Below are 18,253 nucleotides of genomic sequence, written 5' to 3'. Positions count from 1 at the left end.
TCTATCTATCTATCTACCTACCTATCTATCCATCTATCTATCTATACTTTTAGTGAAGTGCAGTTTGGCTCTGGTACATAAACGCCTCACATTCCGGGTGTCAGTCTGCCCTGGTTTGGTTGTTTCTACTGCCTTCTACGGGACGTTTATGATTGGTTCTCTCCTCCCTCTGCCCCTCCCTCTCCCCTCGTATGTAAATCCGTCGGGACTGTGCCGGTAGGTGAGGTTGGGGCTGGTGGCTCCTGCCTCGTGCACAAGAGACCTGAGTGTGGCCGAGGTGAGATCACTGTGCCTCCGGAGCTGTCCTCTGTACCGGTGCTGAACTCCACATCGCCCTATTTCCCCTTCGTCCTCCTTCACCGGCTCTGCTGTGCACGGGTGATATTTTTGGGACGGGATTAACAACCTTCTTTTGGGCTGTTTTTAGGTGCAAACTTCACCTCTCTAAAACACATCGGAGATTACACACTGTGGATTTGAAGGAGATTACTACTAGTTTGTGGGTCTTTTCACCTCTAAACTCGCTTGGATTATACTCCTGGATGGTTAACGTCAGGACACAAAGGTAAATAAATGTTTTATTTGTTGTTGACTTTGTGTTTTAGATAGACGTCCCCCCTCTCTAGCTCGTTTAACCCTCATCGTCTGCGAACTCTTCTCCAATAATCCGCCAGGTCACTCTCTTTAACTCAGGGAATGTCTCGCAACCTCAGGCTTTCCCCCTTCTTGTCTCCAGGTCCCGTAGGCTCAAACAATTTGATATCAGAGATGTGAAGTTCAGACTAGTCACTTCCTTCCCACTGTAATGCAATCAATGCGTTTGCAACGATTGGAGACACGCCACGATGCCCAGAGTTTTTAATTCATCCGCGTAGTATTTAGTGTGTTATTTTTTTCCTTGCCACGCTAATCCTTGAGTGACACCGTTAGCTGCAGAGGGATTATACTTTTGTTTTTCATCCTCAATTTTGCGCCTGACTCATTTGGCACTGCATTATAGGCTCCATCGCAAAAGGGGGTTGGACATTAATTGTGTTGTTTGATGGTTTGCGAATTACATTTAGGGTTTCTTTTTGTTGTTTTTATCGCCCCGATCGTGCAGCAGATGGAGTCAGAGCTATCGTAAAAGCAGATTAAGTTCTGCCATCGATACGACACAGATTTACTGCCTGAAATCCTGCGAGGAGCTCTCTGTTGATGGGTATAGAGCAGCCTTATCTGTACATCCGGGAAAACATATGTTGATGCCTATACATATCCTATAACTGAATTCCTATAGATATGTTTTAAAAACACTTTATACAACAACACACCAGAGTATTCAAATCCCCCCATACATACTAACGGCAAGCTACAGAATTACATACTTACATTTTACTCACATAAGTACTCATTTCATTGAGGTAATTGTGCAACTGTTTAAAACACTTTAACATTTCAAAGCAATATCATTTGACATCTTTAGTTCCGTGTTGCTTCACTACACCAATAATACTTTACTATACAAACAAATCATGGGTTTATGCAAATAATGATACTTTGTTCACATTCAACTCACCATTAGTGTTTATTTTGCTTTATATATTTTTTATTTATTTATTTATAGAAGGACCATGCATACAAAAACATTAATCTCAGCAAAGAGATTGAAAATAATATAACAATATGACTTTATGTAACACTCACAAAGTCATTATTCTGCATTCAATGGGCTTTTATTTGAGCGACATTTCAAACATGGGATTTGTCCTTGTAATACAGTGTTTTGTATAGTGCATAGTGCCTCCATCAATGAATGTAAGAATATATATTATGGTGACTTTCATTATTCCAGATGTTTGTCTGCTATCAGATTTATGTATTTACAGTAACAGGTAAAGGTGACAAGACAAACAACGTGCTGGTTGTTCATTAAAAGAAAATCAGCACTATATGGTGTTTACTTGACTTTTGCATGATCAACCGCGCATGCACCAACACACATCTGATGCCGCCAATATGAGTGTGGATCCTACAGAATCCGTGCAGTTTGAACGCTCAGTCGTCCGTGTGCTTTTTACAATCCAGTTTCAATCCATTTATTCCCACAATGCATTTACTTTCAAAAGCTCTTTGAAACCACACGATATAATCTATTTCCAGTGGCGCATTGAAAGAATGAGTGGGTCTGTTTTTCAAGGCTGCACTCCCTAATTGATTCTGCACTTGAATACAAAACAGAGACTGACTATATGATTCATATTTAAGCTATGTGATGTACTGTATGTATTGCAGAACATAGGTTACTTGATAGTGGTGCTTGCCTCAATATAACACATACATATGATACATATGGCGGTGGTGGCGAAGTCGATAGGGACTTGGCTTGGCAACTGGAAGGTCACCAGTTCAAGTCCCGGCAAGACCAAGTGCTACCGAGGTGTCCCTGAGCAAGGCAGCGTTCCCTACACTGCTCCCCGGGCGCCGTTCAAAATGGCAGCACACTGCTCCTAACACTAGGATGGGTCAAATGCAGAGAAACAATTTCCCCACGAGGGATTATAAAGTATATCAAAATTAAAAAATACCAAAGTTCTCAGTTATTTTCAAGCTCACGAGGACAAAGCCAAACAACTGTTCACAATATTCTCACAGGGAAAACACTTTACCCACTGTGTCTAGAAAAAGCTTTTCCCCCACTCCCCCCCCCCCCCCATCTCAGATCCAATTAAGCCATTTAACAACAGGTAGGAAATGGTGCCGGCTGAGCAGGTACCGGTGTTAATGGAGCTGCTCTGCTTTTCATTTCATTACAATGACTTTCTCGGAGCACCGTGGGGAGGCAAAGGCTTTTCAGTCAATAATTCTTTTCACTAGAAAGAAGGAAATTAATGATGGGAAACTGTTCAAAGCGTTTGAGATGTGAGAGGAAGAGTACAAAGTGCCAGTGCAGCTGGCAGCAGGTGAAGGCAGATTGGAAGAATAAGACAATAAGGCTGTATCTTTAGGAGGACACATGCACTGCTACTGAAAATAACACATCTCAGATGCCTAGCCCTTTAAATATATCTTCTTATCACCCTCAGAAAAGTGTTTATGATGATTCTTTAGAAGCATATTATACTTTTATGGCTTTCTGCAGAGCGCTTAGATCCATCCACATTCAGCAGCTTCACTTTTTAATGCTAAGTTAGGTCCGAAAGGCTTTTCCATTCCTTGCCATTAATATTATGATCATGCATTAACACTTTTTTGGCTACCGTGCTATCTATTTAAAGATCCCGGTCGTTTCTACTCTGGCACTGAACAAAAAGGAGATGAAACCACGTTTGTATCGAATTAGTTGGTCGAGAGATGCACTTCACTCAGAATACAAAATCATGTTTTACAGTAAAGTATAGGCAAATCGCAATAAAGAAACAAAACATATAATTAGATGACAAAAACAATTATAAATAATAGAAATAAAGGCGTTTAGCTGGAAACAGAAACTCTGGCTTTATTTCCACTTCTTCTGAATATCACTTACTAGCATCTTACTTGTGTAATCCACACAGAGATAAGTCTTGATATGAAGATGTTCGCTTACGTAAAACAACTGGCAATGTGTTGGCAACTTGCAGCCTCCGAATGTTTTCCGGGCAACCTCAAGGTGAGGAGAGGCCACTGATCCAGCTGCTGCCAAGAAGCTGTTCCAGCACAAAGACAAAGACATTCAAACATTTTCATTTTCACATGCAAGTTAAGTAGGAAAACTCCCAGAGCGTTATCGGTCCTTTCATCTAACTTTAGCGAGAAGGTTAATAAGCCCATTTCAGAAAACATCAAACTTGAATTTGTTTCATTGACATAACCAAACTTTATTGACACTGAATTATCCATAGTTGATTTTCTGAGGAAGAACTGATTCCACATTCGCAGTCTTCTTTCTGTAACCATAACTCTAAGCGACCCATTGGCCACATTTCACAAGGTCACCGATCCCCTCCACTCAAAATGTGTTTTTCTGAATGATGTCACCCAAACTAGGTACAGTCGGTAACTCACATATTTGAAAGGAAATATCTGAATGATATGCAGAAATACGAGCAGTCAGAGCGGATATTACCAAAAGAGTATTCTCTAGCAGGAGGAACGTTTTGTCTGCAGTGTGCAGTTCTTGGTATTAAACTGGACCCTGGTGCTTCCTTTCACTATCGATCATATAATCCCACTGGATATTATTGTATGTTTTACAGCCACAAATGCCGTGTCAGCTTTCCTCTTATGGAGAAAATACACCAGATGCCAAAACCCATTGTTCCGGAGCCAAACTAGCGCGAGCAATGAGGGAGAAATTAGGAAGTAGATGTGCTTTCAGACACATTTTAAAGTAATGTAGGTAAAACTCATTTTATATGAATTTCTAATCATAGCAGGGACATTTTACAAATTTGAAATCGTGTCTTGAGGCGGACTTTAAGGTTTGATGATTGTATGTCTCAATAGCTCGGCCCCCACCCACCTCAACAATAACACTTCTTACTCTGATTTCCCCTCGTCCGTCTCCCCTCTTCCCACTCTGAGCTAAGCTGTAACCGCTGCCAACTCCCATCTGTGTCTCTGTGTCTGTCTTTGTTGTTCCCTTCTCCAATATGTGCAATCTTTATTGTGCAGACCCACACACATTGAGATATGTTATCATGCTGCCATATTTAGATGACACTACCCCCTGACATCCGTATGTCTGCTGGGAAGGGTTTGTTTGATGAAGTGAAATCCAGTTTTTTCCTCAACTGGGCACGATGCGTTTCTCTTGTCCATGTGAGTGCATTGTCGGTTGACGCATGCGGTCCAACAGAAAACTTCTCAGCAGTTACAGATGAGAACACTTATAATGCAATTTAGATTATTAGCACGTGCTTAACTTGCTGTAATGATGTGTGAGAAGTCTACTATGTGCAGTGAAGTCAGGCGTTTCCCCGGATCACAGCCGATTTCTCCTTTCCTTTCGCTCCCATGATCAATCTCAACGGTACGAGCCTCTGAGTCCGGACTTTTCAAACAGCTCTGGACTTCTGAAGCATGACCTCCTCCCCTTCATGTCTTGATTGAACTTCGAGTGGATTGTTACATTGTTATAGTCATAACCCATTTCAGAACAGCGCTTTTGTGGCTACTTTGAAAGCCGAGGCCGGGTGAAATATTGAGACGGCTCTTTCTCTGTCTCAGTGCTCTTTGGCAGATGGTCAGACAATAATAGAAGTAGCAGAAACACTAAAGGGTGAGGGTCAAACGGCTCTCGGTTTCTGCACTAATCCTGTCAGTCTGCTGCTGGCAAGTTGAGGAGTGGTACTATAAAATATGTTTCAGTTCGTAGGGTTGTTGGTTTCTGTGTATTTGGAGTGTTTGACACTTTAGGAGGCGGGTGCTGGCCATGCGTTGCGTTTTAATGGCAGGTCGCGGTTCAGTTTTCACTGCCGCTGTGGGCCAAGTGTGACGGCATTGTTCAGTACAGTAGATCAGATCGGGCTGATTATGTAATGATTGTTAACAATGGGAGGGCCATGTGCCTCTGCCAGGCTTCTTTCCTGCACAGTTGTAGCCGCAGCCTGTACCTCAGGACATTCAAAATGGCCTATAAATTAAAGGGCTATAAAAGAAGAGTCGAGGTCTTACCTGCCACTGCCTCGTATGTCGAGACTCCTGCGATCATAAATGATTGTAATGTGGACAATATAACGCCCAAGTCCCCGCTGTCAACCCTTTGTCATTCAAGACGTATAGGTGCTCTCTGAACTCGGCCCTCTGATGTGTAAAACATCCGTTAAATACTTTACGGTGTTGTAATTGTCACTCATTGTAATTGTTAATAACTGTGAAAGAAACCCCGGGTGGAGTCAGAGCTGACGGCCGTTTATACATCTTAGATGTTTTGCCAAGCGAGACAGAAACGCTGTGCATGACAAAAGATATATTTAATAATCACTTTTCTGTGCTTTGATGAATAATGTCCACGCTCTCTGAGGATGGATTTGTTCAAATTATCATACAGTACAACTGGCAGCCGAGCAGTGGTCACACGCAGCCAGGGAGCCGTCTGGCACTTCTTACAGCACTGATCAAAGATACATTATATAGTCTGAGGAAAGAAAACTGCATCCTCTTGACACAGCACCATCCATTCCAGAAATACAGTCTGCAAAAAGAATGGAAGCTAGTACCACGACATGTGTTTAAAGCTCGGTTGGATGCTACACAATCAGATGCTGTTGGAACCTGTACATGTGGTTAGATATGTACATTGTAATCCCTGTACATGTTGCTGTATGATGTCCTTTTGTTGTTCTGTTGTTTATGTTTTCATGTCTTCTTGTGGAACCTACTGCTGCAGGTCTCCCTTGAAAAAGAGATCATTGATGTCAATGGGATTTCACCTGGATAAATAAAGGTTTTGAATTGTATTGAATTGACAACAATTAAGACACCAGAGGCTCATTAGCGTTGACCAGCTGAACTCCCGTTACCCTCACCACTATCTTAATGTTTTCACGGCTGCATATCCCTCCGCCTCCGTGTCAGAATACCTGTTTTGGTTCTCGAGACTGTCGTTAAATCCTTGTGAAGTACCTGCTTTCTGAGCATGAGGATCGTTGCAATTCAACGTTTGATTTCAGAGGTGTCTCTGCCTAGATTTGGGCTGCCTGCTAGGACTTAAAGCAGATTAACTTTGAAAGTGAATTAGCTCTCAGCTTCTGCAGTTGCTACAGTTTTCTTACCCGCTTTTGCCATCACCACTGGCTCACACATATTCCCACATTTACTAAATATTCCAAGCAATGCAACATATGGTCTGTTTGTGTGACCCTAGCGTTGGCGGAGTATATGAAAAAAAAAATTAGAGTGTAAAAAGAGATAATTAACAAACACGGAGGCATACACATCACTGTACAGGCGTTATCTAAAAACACACACAAAAAGACACGTAACATGTATCTGTGGTGCACAAGGGATTTAGTGGGAAGTTCAAAGCTCAGTGTAACCACATGTTATGCCTTCGGATAGCTATCTGAATGAAACAGCCTCATAAAAGGACAGGGGATAATGAAGTATGTCATCACAACAGGCTGCCAACAGATGTACACGAGGGCCTATCTCCATCATTATCTGCTATCCGGTGGCAGGGGATGCTCTGCTGTTATCCGCTTGGCATTTGGAGCTTGGCATCCCGTCTAATGAGTCGGAGGGATATCGGTGTGCGTGTTCAGAAGGAGAGGTGTACACGCTTTGAACTCATGTGGAAGTGAGGGTTCACAGATCCTAAGAAGTCCGCATGAATGATGTAGTGCGGCAGTGAACTCAGACTTGTAGATCACAGTAGGGTCTGTGATGTAATTGGTGTTAGGGGTTTTGAATGATGAGACCAGTTCTTCTCTGAGTTTCCTTTGTGCCGGTGTTCAACACAGTTAAAGGGCCGTCCGGATGATTTCCACGTATTGCATAGTTGATACAACTATCATTTAAAGTATTGACAATTTATTTCAAGGCCACATACTAAATTAACCATCGACTTGACTCACAATATTTATTGGAAATGATTGTATTGCATTTTTTTCGTATTCGTCCGCAAATAAAGTCCGTTCCAGGGCGCACCAACGGCTGAAACTACGGCACAACAACGCAACTTAAACTGACTGCAGTACTGATTGAAGTTTTCTGCAACTGTCCCAGTCCATTTTCTTTTTCATTTACCAGCCTTCAAACAAGGCCAGACCGTGTTTGTGTTTCCTTCATGTGTGTCTTCTTCTGTTGATTTTTCGAACCATCCAAAGTTTGTGCTTTTCACAAATGTTGACTGTTCAAAAAGAACTCCACATTGTTCTCTGATTATTGAAAATGAATGTTTGTTGTCCACAGCTGACGTTTAATCGGCCATGCTTCTTTTGTGTGGATTTATATGAATGCACTTTGTCCCTTGATCCTTCTAAGCAACGGGCATGTTATGCTTAGCAGTGTCTGTTAGCAAGTATTAATAAACTCCAAATTGAATCAGAATAGAGTATTTATATCAGTTAGTGCAAGCGTGTGATCCCTCACTGGCTTCCCCAAGTCCTCGTTGGATGCAACTCAAAACAATCTCACCCTTCAGGTCCGTTTAGTTTCTGTTCTGGATATTTTAACAGTCACCTTTAATTGCCAATCGTGTGATTAATTGCCATTGTGATGGGTGAGTGCTGTGTCGCACATGAAACCCATTTTCCATTCACAATTAATGTCACTGAAAATTAAAGCGATAAGAAGAACAATGTGTTGATCTGTTCTCAAAGTCTCTGATGTCAGCAGCTTTTAACTTTAACACTTGTGGACGAGGTTCGCCGAGGGTGAACGCAACAGCATGCTTCATAAGACGCAGTCACACGAGAGCTGCCCTGAATAACCAACGTTTTTATCTACTTCGCTGAGCGACCCCTCTGGAGCCATCGGGAGGTTAAGTGCACCTCAACAGCAGGCAATGAGGTGGCGGAGGTCCCTCAGTCTGTCACACTCACATTTATCTCCATATCAGTCTTATTTTGGCAGCTTCTTGGATCTCACTGGCTTATTAATAAAGAGGCCCTCTTAGCTTTCCGGGCCTGTTCCTGTTGTGTGGCCTTTAGCGTGTGAATGGTCAGCAGAGGCCCTGGGAGTTTCTCATCCAACGAAGAACCATACAAACACTCTTTGCCTTCAACTGCATTACTATGAATTGTAATTTACAAGATACAAAAGATGAGGAGATTAACGATGAATTACTTACTGAAATAAATCACAATCTCTTGGTAGACACAAATATTTGATATCCTGCTACTCACATGTTTGTTTACTTAAATTACACGAAAATAATAAAATTATGAGATGAAAAGACACCCTTATTCATCCTGCCCTTTTTTCAAACAGTAAAACACTTTGCTACATCTTCAAGTACTTGTACCTACAGTACTTATCAGTTTCAATGCAGTACTTTGCATATTTTACAGTGTTGTATTGGCACTTTTCATTACAGTAAAGGATCTGAATACTTCCTGTTAGGAACCTTACAGACACTTGGACTCAAACGCACGACTCAAAAGAATAAAAGAAAGTTTGTTCAAAAAAGTCTTTACTTTGGAAAAGTATAAAGTTCAAACAAAACATCACTCCTAAGAGGCAAAACGTAGCAAAGCAAATTACAAACTAAATAAACTTGACTATGGTCACAAAATACAATAATCTCTGGGCGAGACAAGCTGGCTCTCTAAATGGCACAAGGCACAAGACGAACTGGCACAGGACAAAGGGAGACAGGACTATTTATACATGAGGTAAGGGGGAACAGGTGGAAACAATCAGGGGCGGGGCAGACACTGACGATGGCGGGAAAACACACAAAGGGAGGAAGTAAGGGGACCTGAAATGAGACCAGAGGTAAGTACAACATAAAACAGGAAGTGCAATGACAGGACTAGACAGGTGAACAAAAAGACTTGACTAAACATAAATCTAACCTGGGCTATGAACTAAACGTGAAACAATAACATGAACCTGATTAACATGACATGAACAATTTAGCAGACATGACGGGATGTTACACTTCCTGCACAACTGCTAAAGTCTTATACCTCATATTTATACTGCGGATTATTGAATGGTGTGGTTAGATGTGTGAGCACCTCGATGCATACCAATTTGGACAAACTCAAATTAGTTCAGGCCCGGTTCTACGGGGGTGCATAAGGATGCATTGCACCCTCAGTTGAGTCGTTATGCACCCTCATTTGAAAAATGAAAAAAAATAAAATATTTTTTTTTAAATATTACATATATAGGCCTAATAACAATAATAGTAGTAATAATAATAAAAAAGAATATAGTTGAAATAAAATAAATTGTAATTGTGGTTAAATAACATTGTCTGCTGCATTTATTTGGTCAATTTAAACGGTAAGTAACGTTATTATGTCAGGAGGTGCGCGTGACCTGTGCCGCTGCGCGTTCGTCATCTGCAAGGTGCTTACACAGCAGTCAATGATGGACATCAGAAAATGGTTAAAACAACCAGCCCTTATCGCCAGCAGTAACACTGCATCTACTGCAGGTAATAACAGTTCAGATCATGGGGACATTACGTTACCCGCAGTCCTCCCACCCGACTCGCCGGCTTTGCCCGCCTCGCCCACGGAGGCGGAGCAGCCGCAGCCGTCTTCGTTGCCCCAAACACCGCCACCCCTCGGCGGCCCGCAATTTAGTGTCGGAGGACCTCGGCAAAACAGAGCCTGCTCAGGTGTATTTAAAAAGTACCCAACTCGCCTGTACAGTGGGGTAAGGCGCTCATTTTGCAACTCATGGTTTCAAAACAGAGATAGGCTGGAATATTCCTGTAAAAAAGATGCCATCTTCTGTATGTAGACATTTCGGTCTTGAAAGGGGAGTGATTTGTAAAATATCCATAAAGAAAAATTTAATCTGCTTCCAGTTCTGTTTCATATGTGTGTTGAGATGTATCCATATATATTTTAATGTTGCTCTCACAGTACACCAGATTGATGCTTTAAACTTAAATACTTTAATAAAAATCTTCCGGGGGGAGCATGGACCCCCCTAGCGGGTATTAGGTCCACTCCCCACTTATAAAAATAGCACTTTACCACTGCACCTTCTCTAATCTCAGATGCACCCTGAGTCATTTTGTTCTGGGACCGGGCCTGAATTAGTTTAACTCCTCCATGCTTCACAACACCACACAGAGTCGTTTTTAACACCCAAATGTTCTATGATGACAATTATTATGACGTAAAATATACACAAATTAAGGCTAATATTTCAAGCTAACTCATTCATTAAGTTAATGAATTAGACAATTAGCATTAGTGCTCATATTAATATATCACGGTGATTATAGAAAGACATTAGGAAGTCAAGTGCCTCTTTTTGGATGTGATCCAGAATATTTGAGAGATGATTAAGGCTGTGCCAGGTTTGGACCTCTGCTTTTTTGAAAGCTTGTTCAGATTTGGCTCAACTATTGGACTCATTTTAAGCTCCACAAAGGAATCCCATTTTGTGAAAATTACTCCTCAGATGAAAAGAAATACAGCGAAGCCTCACTTTGTAAAAAAGCGGCCCTTTTCAACTATTTTCTCATGTCGTGTTCACAGCTCATTATTTTAGCTGCGAATATCAGGATACAGTTAATGAACACTTCAGCTGGCATTTCACGACACCCTTTGAACATAAGTCTGTATGAGGTGTTTCTGTAAGTTAGTCTGACATAAAACCACTAATTTACTTATTTCTAAGGTTAAAAGTAAAGAAAATGACTTGGTTTTCACTCCTCAGGTTTTCTTATACATCAGCAGAGACTTATTATGAAGTAAACCTGGAGCATAATCTAAAGGTCACATGAGTCTATGAAGAAACCATAGACTGTATATAAAGGAAGAAACACAAGCTGAATATGCTAAAAGTAAGATTGTCTTCCAATTATGGAGATGACAGGAAATTGAGAGGCTGCACACAAAGCAGAATGCACGCTCGCTGTCTGCAGACACAGCTGCCTGCACAGCTGGGCGTCTGCAGAGGAAGTGCTCTCTTAGCAAAAAGACGCCGTACAACCCCTCACCGAAACATCTGTCACCGTGTCATTTCAGATGAATGGCTGGTGATTACACAATGATGGTTTTGTGTTGAAGGTGGCCTCGAATCACCTAATTCTGGGCAGATTGAAGATTGTTCATGTTGCCAAATTGTCCTAATGAAAAAGGGGAAATTATGAGATCTTGTCAGGATCTGAAATCCATAAAAACTCAGATGAAAAACGACTTTTTGTTCAGTTCAGTTAAGTAAAATCAGGATAATTACGGGAGGCGTGTCGCGCAGTGGATAGAGCCTTGGTGTTCGGATGGTGGTCACAGGTTCAAACCCCACTGCAGTCAGCATGTCGTTGTGTCCCTGAGACACTTCACCCCAAATTGCTCCTGTGGGGATTGTCCACAGTATTGAGTATGTAGGTCGCTTTGGATAAAAGCGTCTACAAAGTAACATGTAATGTAATATTTTGGGACACCAAAAGCAGGAACTATTTAAGGAACTTAAAGTTATTGTGGTGTCGTTGGTTTGCACTTCCTTAAGAACGGTAAGAAGGGTTTTGAGGTGTTAAGTTGTTGTTTGGAGTTTTAATCAAGTCCCCAGGAAGTGCGCCGGGAGTTGAAGTGAATGTTCATATTGTGGCCAAACACTGATTCTCCAACTTCCCTGTCCATGTGTGACGTCATTGGGCCCGAAAATACTTTCCCCATTGACTTACATCGGGAAAGAGATTTCTGTAAATCAGTTGATGATTTTTTTGAGCTAAATCAACTACCCATTACGATCACTTAAATAGCCCTAATTTAAATCGTTAGATAAGTTGTAAAATGTGCTTACCGCCAAATCTAGAGTTATTTTACCTCTCAATTCATAGTCGATACCAGCCGTGAAACAGCAGATTGAAAGCTGGAGGTAGCAGGTTCACATAATCACTCTATGGGCCTAAATTATCCGGGTGTTTTCGTTCTTGAGGGACTGGCCATTTTGGCTTCATGCGCACAACTTTCGTAGGATTGAACTGGACCATGCCTCCAATGCCATATCCAGTTTTCTTTATGTATATCCATGGTTTGCAATCAGAAGGCAAGTCATGCATCTGCAGAGCAAACATTATTACCGCTTAAGTTAATTTCCTTATACAATTTTGGAAAATCAGCTGTACAACTGTGATTTACACATTAAAAACAACAAAACCAATACCCCATACAGGCAGACTGCTTCCTGTCAGCCTGAATGAATGCTGCACCAGCCTCTAGACCTGTGTCAGTGACCTTTAGTACAAACACCACTTCAAAGTCCTGACCCGTCAGATAGTACTACCTCGGGAGCAGGAACTGTGATCCAGGGTTGCTGCAGTCAAAATACTTTCTAATAATATTCCTGGGTTCAAGAAAAGGTTCCTGCTGAAAAAAAGAAAAGCGTTTTACTCCGTATGCCAATTGATATCTCAGAATTGTGAATATCCTGTTCATGACAGCTTTCAGTGTATTGGTGGCTCTAAGCACCTGGTTTATAGTAGAGTTGTTGTTGTTTTTTCTGAAGAAAATATCCTTAGGCGCACAGGAAGTAATGCATTTTATGTTTGCAGCTGCTGCAACAGCTTGGAATAAAGAGGAATCGGGCAGTTATGATGTGAGATGATGGCTACCATACCTGGAAAAACATAACCACAACCTCAAACTTCATCAATAAAAGTCTGACAGTATTAGCCTGACATTTTAGAAGGCAAGTTATCTTTGCAGTGCCAGAATCCTGCTAAATTAAGGACGTATCTCAAAGTTGTTGCCCAAAAGGATAAGAAAGGTAGATCAGTAGTCTCCTTTAATGCACATCGATAAACTCAGTGATAAACAACTAGGACTTAAACTGCAAAGTAAGACACCATTTTATTTAATATCCTTAAAACCATGTAACAGCGAAAAGCAAGCTATTTTATTGGAAAAAATGATTTACCTCAACAAATTCCAGCTGAATAATGTCCACTTATATGCTTTTTGGAAACTATTAACTATATCACATATTGGTTATTATTTCCATGGCACTTTTAAGAATTTCTAGAATTAATAAATGCAAAAAAATTGAATTATATCAATACATTCAATAAGTATGTAAATAAGTAAACCTCTGAGCCAACATGGACTTTGAGTTGGTATTGTTTTAGTTTTTTGTTGTTAGAATTTCTAAACTTAGAATTGGGCAAAAATCAGTTAAGCACATTGAAAAGGTTGGCAGTTGTTCTTGAAATTAACAAAATCTAATGTATTCTTCATATTACCATCAATGAATTACCAGCACAGGCCTGTCATCAGAGTAATTGTTGTTACATTTGTTGAAATGAGCAACTTTCATTTGGGCAGCCTGAAGCTGAATTGAAGAGCTTTATGGAGCGATGTTTAAATCTTTTTTCCTTTAATACTTTTAATAGATCCATTCTTAAAAGGTACATTTAAAGATCTGACCCGTAAAAAACTTTACAGGCAATATAAGTTACATTTGTAATTTATGGTTAATACTTCACAAAGCGTCTCTGCACAGTTTATAGTTTAAAGTAATGACGCCTGAGGCTGGAAATATGGGATGAAATAAAAACGTTATTATACTCTTTTAAAAACCTCTTTCTTCACCGTGTAACACATGGGTGAAATATAGGATTATCGTCTTTTCTATAAACATGAAGGCAAAGCTCAATGTCTTCCTCATGCTGTTGAACAGCTTGTAGCTTCATAGATTGGGGTTGAGTGTTTTGCCCAGGAGGAAACTCGCCAGTATATTCTGAAAGAAACAATAGTTGAACCCCAGCTTCTCCGAGCTTATATGGGCTTGATATAAGCTTACAGCCTGACATTCACCAGCCGTGGTCTCCAACCTCTAGGCAAGTGTTGCTGTCCCTTTTATGAACCCACTCGCCATTTATTAACTGACTCCCTGACTGCAGGTCTTGCACAAAGAAACGTAGCATGGTTTGTTTGAGCTCTTTATTTCTGCAGAATGTTGAAAGGTGATCGTTGTTCTCGAGTCCAGGAGGAAGTTAAATAAGAGACAATGTGAGAACAAGCCAGGATATCCCTGTATATATCTGAACACTGGCTCCTCCTCTCAATGGCGGCTATAGAGAGGCGAAGTCCCTCCCCTTCCGGGGGAGCTCCATGGGACCTTATTTCTAAAAAATTATGTATTGAAGTCAATGGAGAGAGAAAGATTATCTTTCTATCCCGTTTGAATTGTGCCACAAATTACACATATAATGTTTGTCAATTTAAAAGTTAATTTTGCAAGTCAAAACAATTAAAATGTGTCGTAAAACTGTGACGTAACACATTTGTTTGAGTGAAACGCTTAATGAACTACATCTCTGGTCTCGCAGACTCTCCAACCCAGTCTCACAAAAAAACGTGTAATAACTACGTTGGTCCACAACGTAGGTCGTAGTATTTCTACAAAACCGCCTCTGAAATTGTACGATCCCTACGTTTTTTTTCACCATTCATTCCAATGGCTGGCGTCTATGTCACGTGATCTTCACATTTCTCCCTGCAGAAAAAAAAAAACATGGCCGAACTTCGTTTTATTCTCGGTGTAAAATGTCTATTTTAAAGTTACTTTGGCCATTAAAATGCGTTTTGATGTCATTTGATGCGAGAAAGATGAGTTGTTATTTCAGATTATGTGTGCAATGGATGTACATGATCTTTAGTTTGCTAGTTATTACGAAGATTACTTCAGGAAATTGTGTCTATACAACGTTTTCATTGTTACCAAGGTGGTTGCTAGGGACGCTGCTATCGATATTATTTCTATTATGTTGTGTAACTGTTTAATGGTGTTATCTTTATTGCTACCCCCTTCCCCGTCAATGTATAGTGTTGGTCCACAGCGCAAACGTATTAGTTTAACAAAATCCGCATCTAAGATTGTGGCATAGATACGTTATTTTCCCCTGTGCAATTCTCCATTTACTCAACAATAACACATAATTATCCTTGTGTTTATTTATTTGTTTGATTAATAAACACAAGTTGGAGTCCGTCAGGACCGAGGGTCGGAGCAGCTCATTTGCTTTACAGAATATTACACCCGGAAGTAAGTATTCTCTCCGCTTCGCTTGACAAACCCCGTGATAGTCCTCAAACTCTGTGATTGGAGAGTGTGCAGAGCGTCGAACAGCACTTGAAATCCAAATCCAAATCCAAAACTGGATTTGAACGGGTCCACCCCGTCCCCCCCTCCCCCACCCCGTCCCCAGAACTACACATGCTGGCACATGTGTGTTTCGCAAAACATGCTCTATGGCACTCCTCTACTGGGAGTTGTAGTTTTAAAAGACGTTTTCATATTTCCCATAATAAGAAGTTGCCAGTATTAAACTGTGTACATTCCTGGAGGTTTAGGGGATAGGAAACACTAACATATAATTAATAAATGGGTGAAAATTGCTTGTGCCCATAATGGGCAGCATTAATATATATACACACATGCCCGCTAAGGTCAGAAGAGCTTTATTTAACAGCTGGTCTTACTGTATGTCTGTGACCCCTCCTGTTGTTCATTGATGAGCCTGAAACATGCACTCAAGGTTCAGAGGCACATTTTGCAAATATGGCAGTAGCCATCGATCAGCTTAAGATAAGATATACTTTATTGATCTCAAGTTGGAAACATTTGCGTTACATCAGCATGTGTAACAGTTGTAAATATGCAGTTGTGTTTATTTGTAAATCATTTAGTATAATCACACAAATTCTGTGTTTTATATTTAATAATTCTGTGTTCTTTATTTATTGAATGTTCAATACCTGACAAGGCCGGAGATGAAAAACTTTGGTCGCAGGTTCCTCAACAGTGCATCACAAGACATCTTTCAATATGTGTACCTCCACCATTAAACGTATTCGTATTCTGCACATTTCTTATACTATCTACATACATCTTATATAAGAGTATAATACATATGTATAATATCAGTTAACATAAGTGCTTCAACATAGTTAACATTGCTGGAGGTATACACAAAGTTTTTCATTCATTGCATAACTACACCGTTTGTGTATTGATATGTCAATAAACCTTAGAAAATCTTGAAATCTTGAAAGGGATGTGCAAAATAGTCATTATATACAGTCTTTAATTAACAATTAGTAGAGAATAACGAGGAATGAACATACTTTATAGGGATCGTATTAATATCTAATAATAAAAATAATGAAATTCAATAACATGCTTTAACCACTAGGTGTCCCTTTTATATCAGGTGTGCACCTTTATGGTGTAAATACAGCCTATCTACCAATTAGATCAAATATAAAAGTCAGCCGAATTAGTGTTGATACTGCAAGGAGACGCATTGTGTGAAAAGAAATGTAAGATGTTGTTTAATGGCTGATATATTTATGATCCACGTCACGATTTCAGTTCCTCATGTTTGTCTAGAAACATTCTCATCAGGGCTCTATAAATAGAGAACTCCGGCAGATATATGTAATATTTAATGCAGCCGAACCGTGTATTACAATGCCGTTATGTGATGACCTCCAAAGAGAAAAGCAAGCACACTCGGAATAAAGTGTTTTCGGTCTGTTTCCGGTATTTGTTTATGATGATGTGCTGTGAGATGTGAGACTGGAATTGCACAGGGGAAAATAACGTATCTATGCCACAATTTTAATTGCGGATTTAGTTAAACTAATACGTTTGCGCTGTGGACCAACACTATACATTGACGGGGAAGGGGGTAGCAATAAAGATAACACCATTAAACAGTTACACAACATAACAGAAATAATATCGATAGCAGCATCCCTAGCAACCACCTTGGTAACAATGAAAACGTTGTATCGACACAATTTCCTGAAGTAATCTTCGTAATAACTAGCAAACTAAAGATCATGTACATCCATTGCACACATAATCTGAAATAACAACTCATATTTCTCGCATCAAATGACCGATGCTAGCGTTAGCATTTCTCCCCCGGGCTTAAATTGTGTATTATAGAATGATCACACCGGTGTGACAGTACTCTTCAAAGGGTTCACGAAATATGACTACTACTCTTACTGTTTAACATTTTGGGTTACTTAATGTTACTTCATATTAAGGCTAATAAAAATGACAAGGCTGTAATGCTAACTAACATGCTAGCTACTAGCTAGGTAGCTAACTTGATCCAGCCACTCCTGGTCCTTTCATCAGACGGGAAGCGATAGAACGAGCAAGACCCATTGCTGGTATGATAACAACCTGGTACTAAGCACACAGGCATCTTGTTAAAGTTATCTTATCTTAGCTATCTCTTATATTTAGCGGAGGAAAACAGTTGTGACATCAGTTATGACATCACTTACGCGACTCTGGGATGTGTAGTCTTTCTAGTTGCATATTTTTCATAGTCTTATATTTCAACAGTTTTACGACAAACTGTGACTTTTTTGACATGGGAATAATTTTTTAAGATTGAAAAACATCATATGTGTAATTCATGGCACAATTCAAACAGGATCGAAAGATAAGTTTTCTCTCTCCATTGACATCAATACATTATTTTTCCGAAATAAGGTCCAATGGACCGGAAGTAGATGGGTGTGACTTCGCCACTCTATGACGATGGGGGTCCTCCCTCCACATTCTTCTGTGTCCGATATTGCGTAAATCAGAGGATTTAGACGTTGTGTGTTCATTGTATAAATCCACACGC

The 18,253-nt window shown here is 40.3% G+C and overlaps 1 protein-coding gene across 1 annotated transcript in view; it reads left to right on the top strand.

The window, feature by feature from the left end:
- Positions 1 to 248: 248 nt before the first annotated feature.
- The window catches only part of fstl5 (follistatin-like 5), a 191,333-nt gene continuing 173,328 nt past the window's right edge, over positions 249 to 18,253 (top strand). Inside the window, exon 1 of the mRNA XM_034092166.2 lies at positions 249 to 565. Coding sequence (XP_033948057.1) covers positions 543 to 565 — 23 coding nt within the window. The 5' untranslated portion in view covers positions 249 to 542. The remainder of the gene's footprint in view (positions 566 to 18,253) is intronic.

The sequence above is a fragment of the Pseudochaenichthys georgianus genome, chromosome 10 (genome assembly GCF_902827115.2).
Source record: "Pseudochaenichthys georgianus chromosome 10, fPseGeo1.2, whole genome shotgun sequence".
In the NCBI taxonomy this organism is placed as follows: domain Eukaryota; kingdom Metazoa; phylum Chordata; class Actinopteri; order Perciformes; family Channichthyidae; genus Pseudochaenichthys; species Pseudochaenichthys georgianus.
The sequence above is the reverse complement of the archived record's forward strand: the minus strand, read 5'-3'. Positions and strand labels throughout refer to the sequence as shown.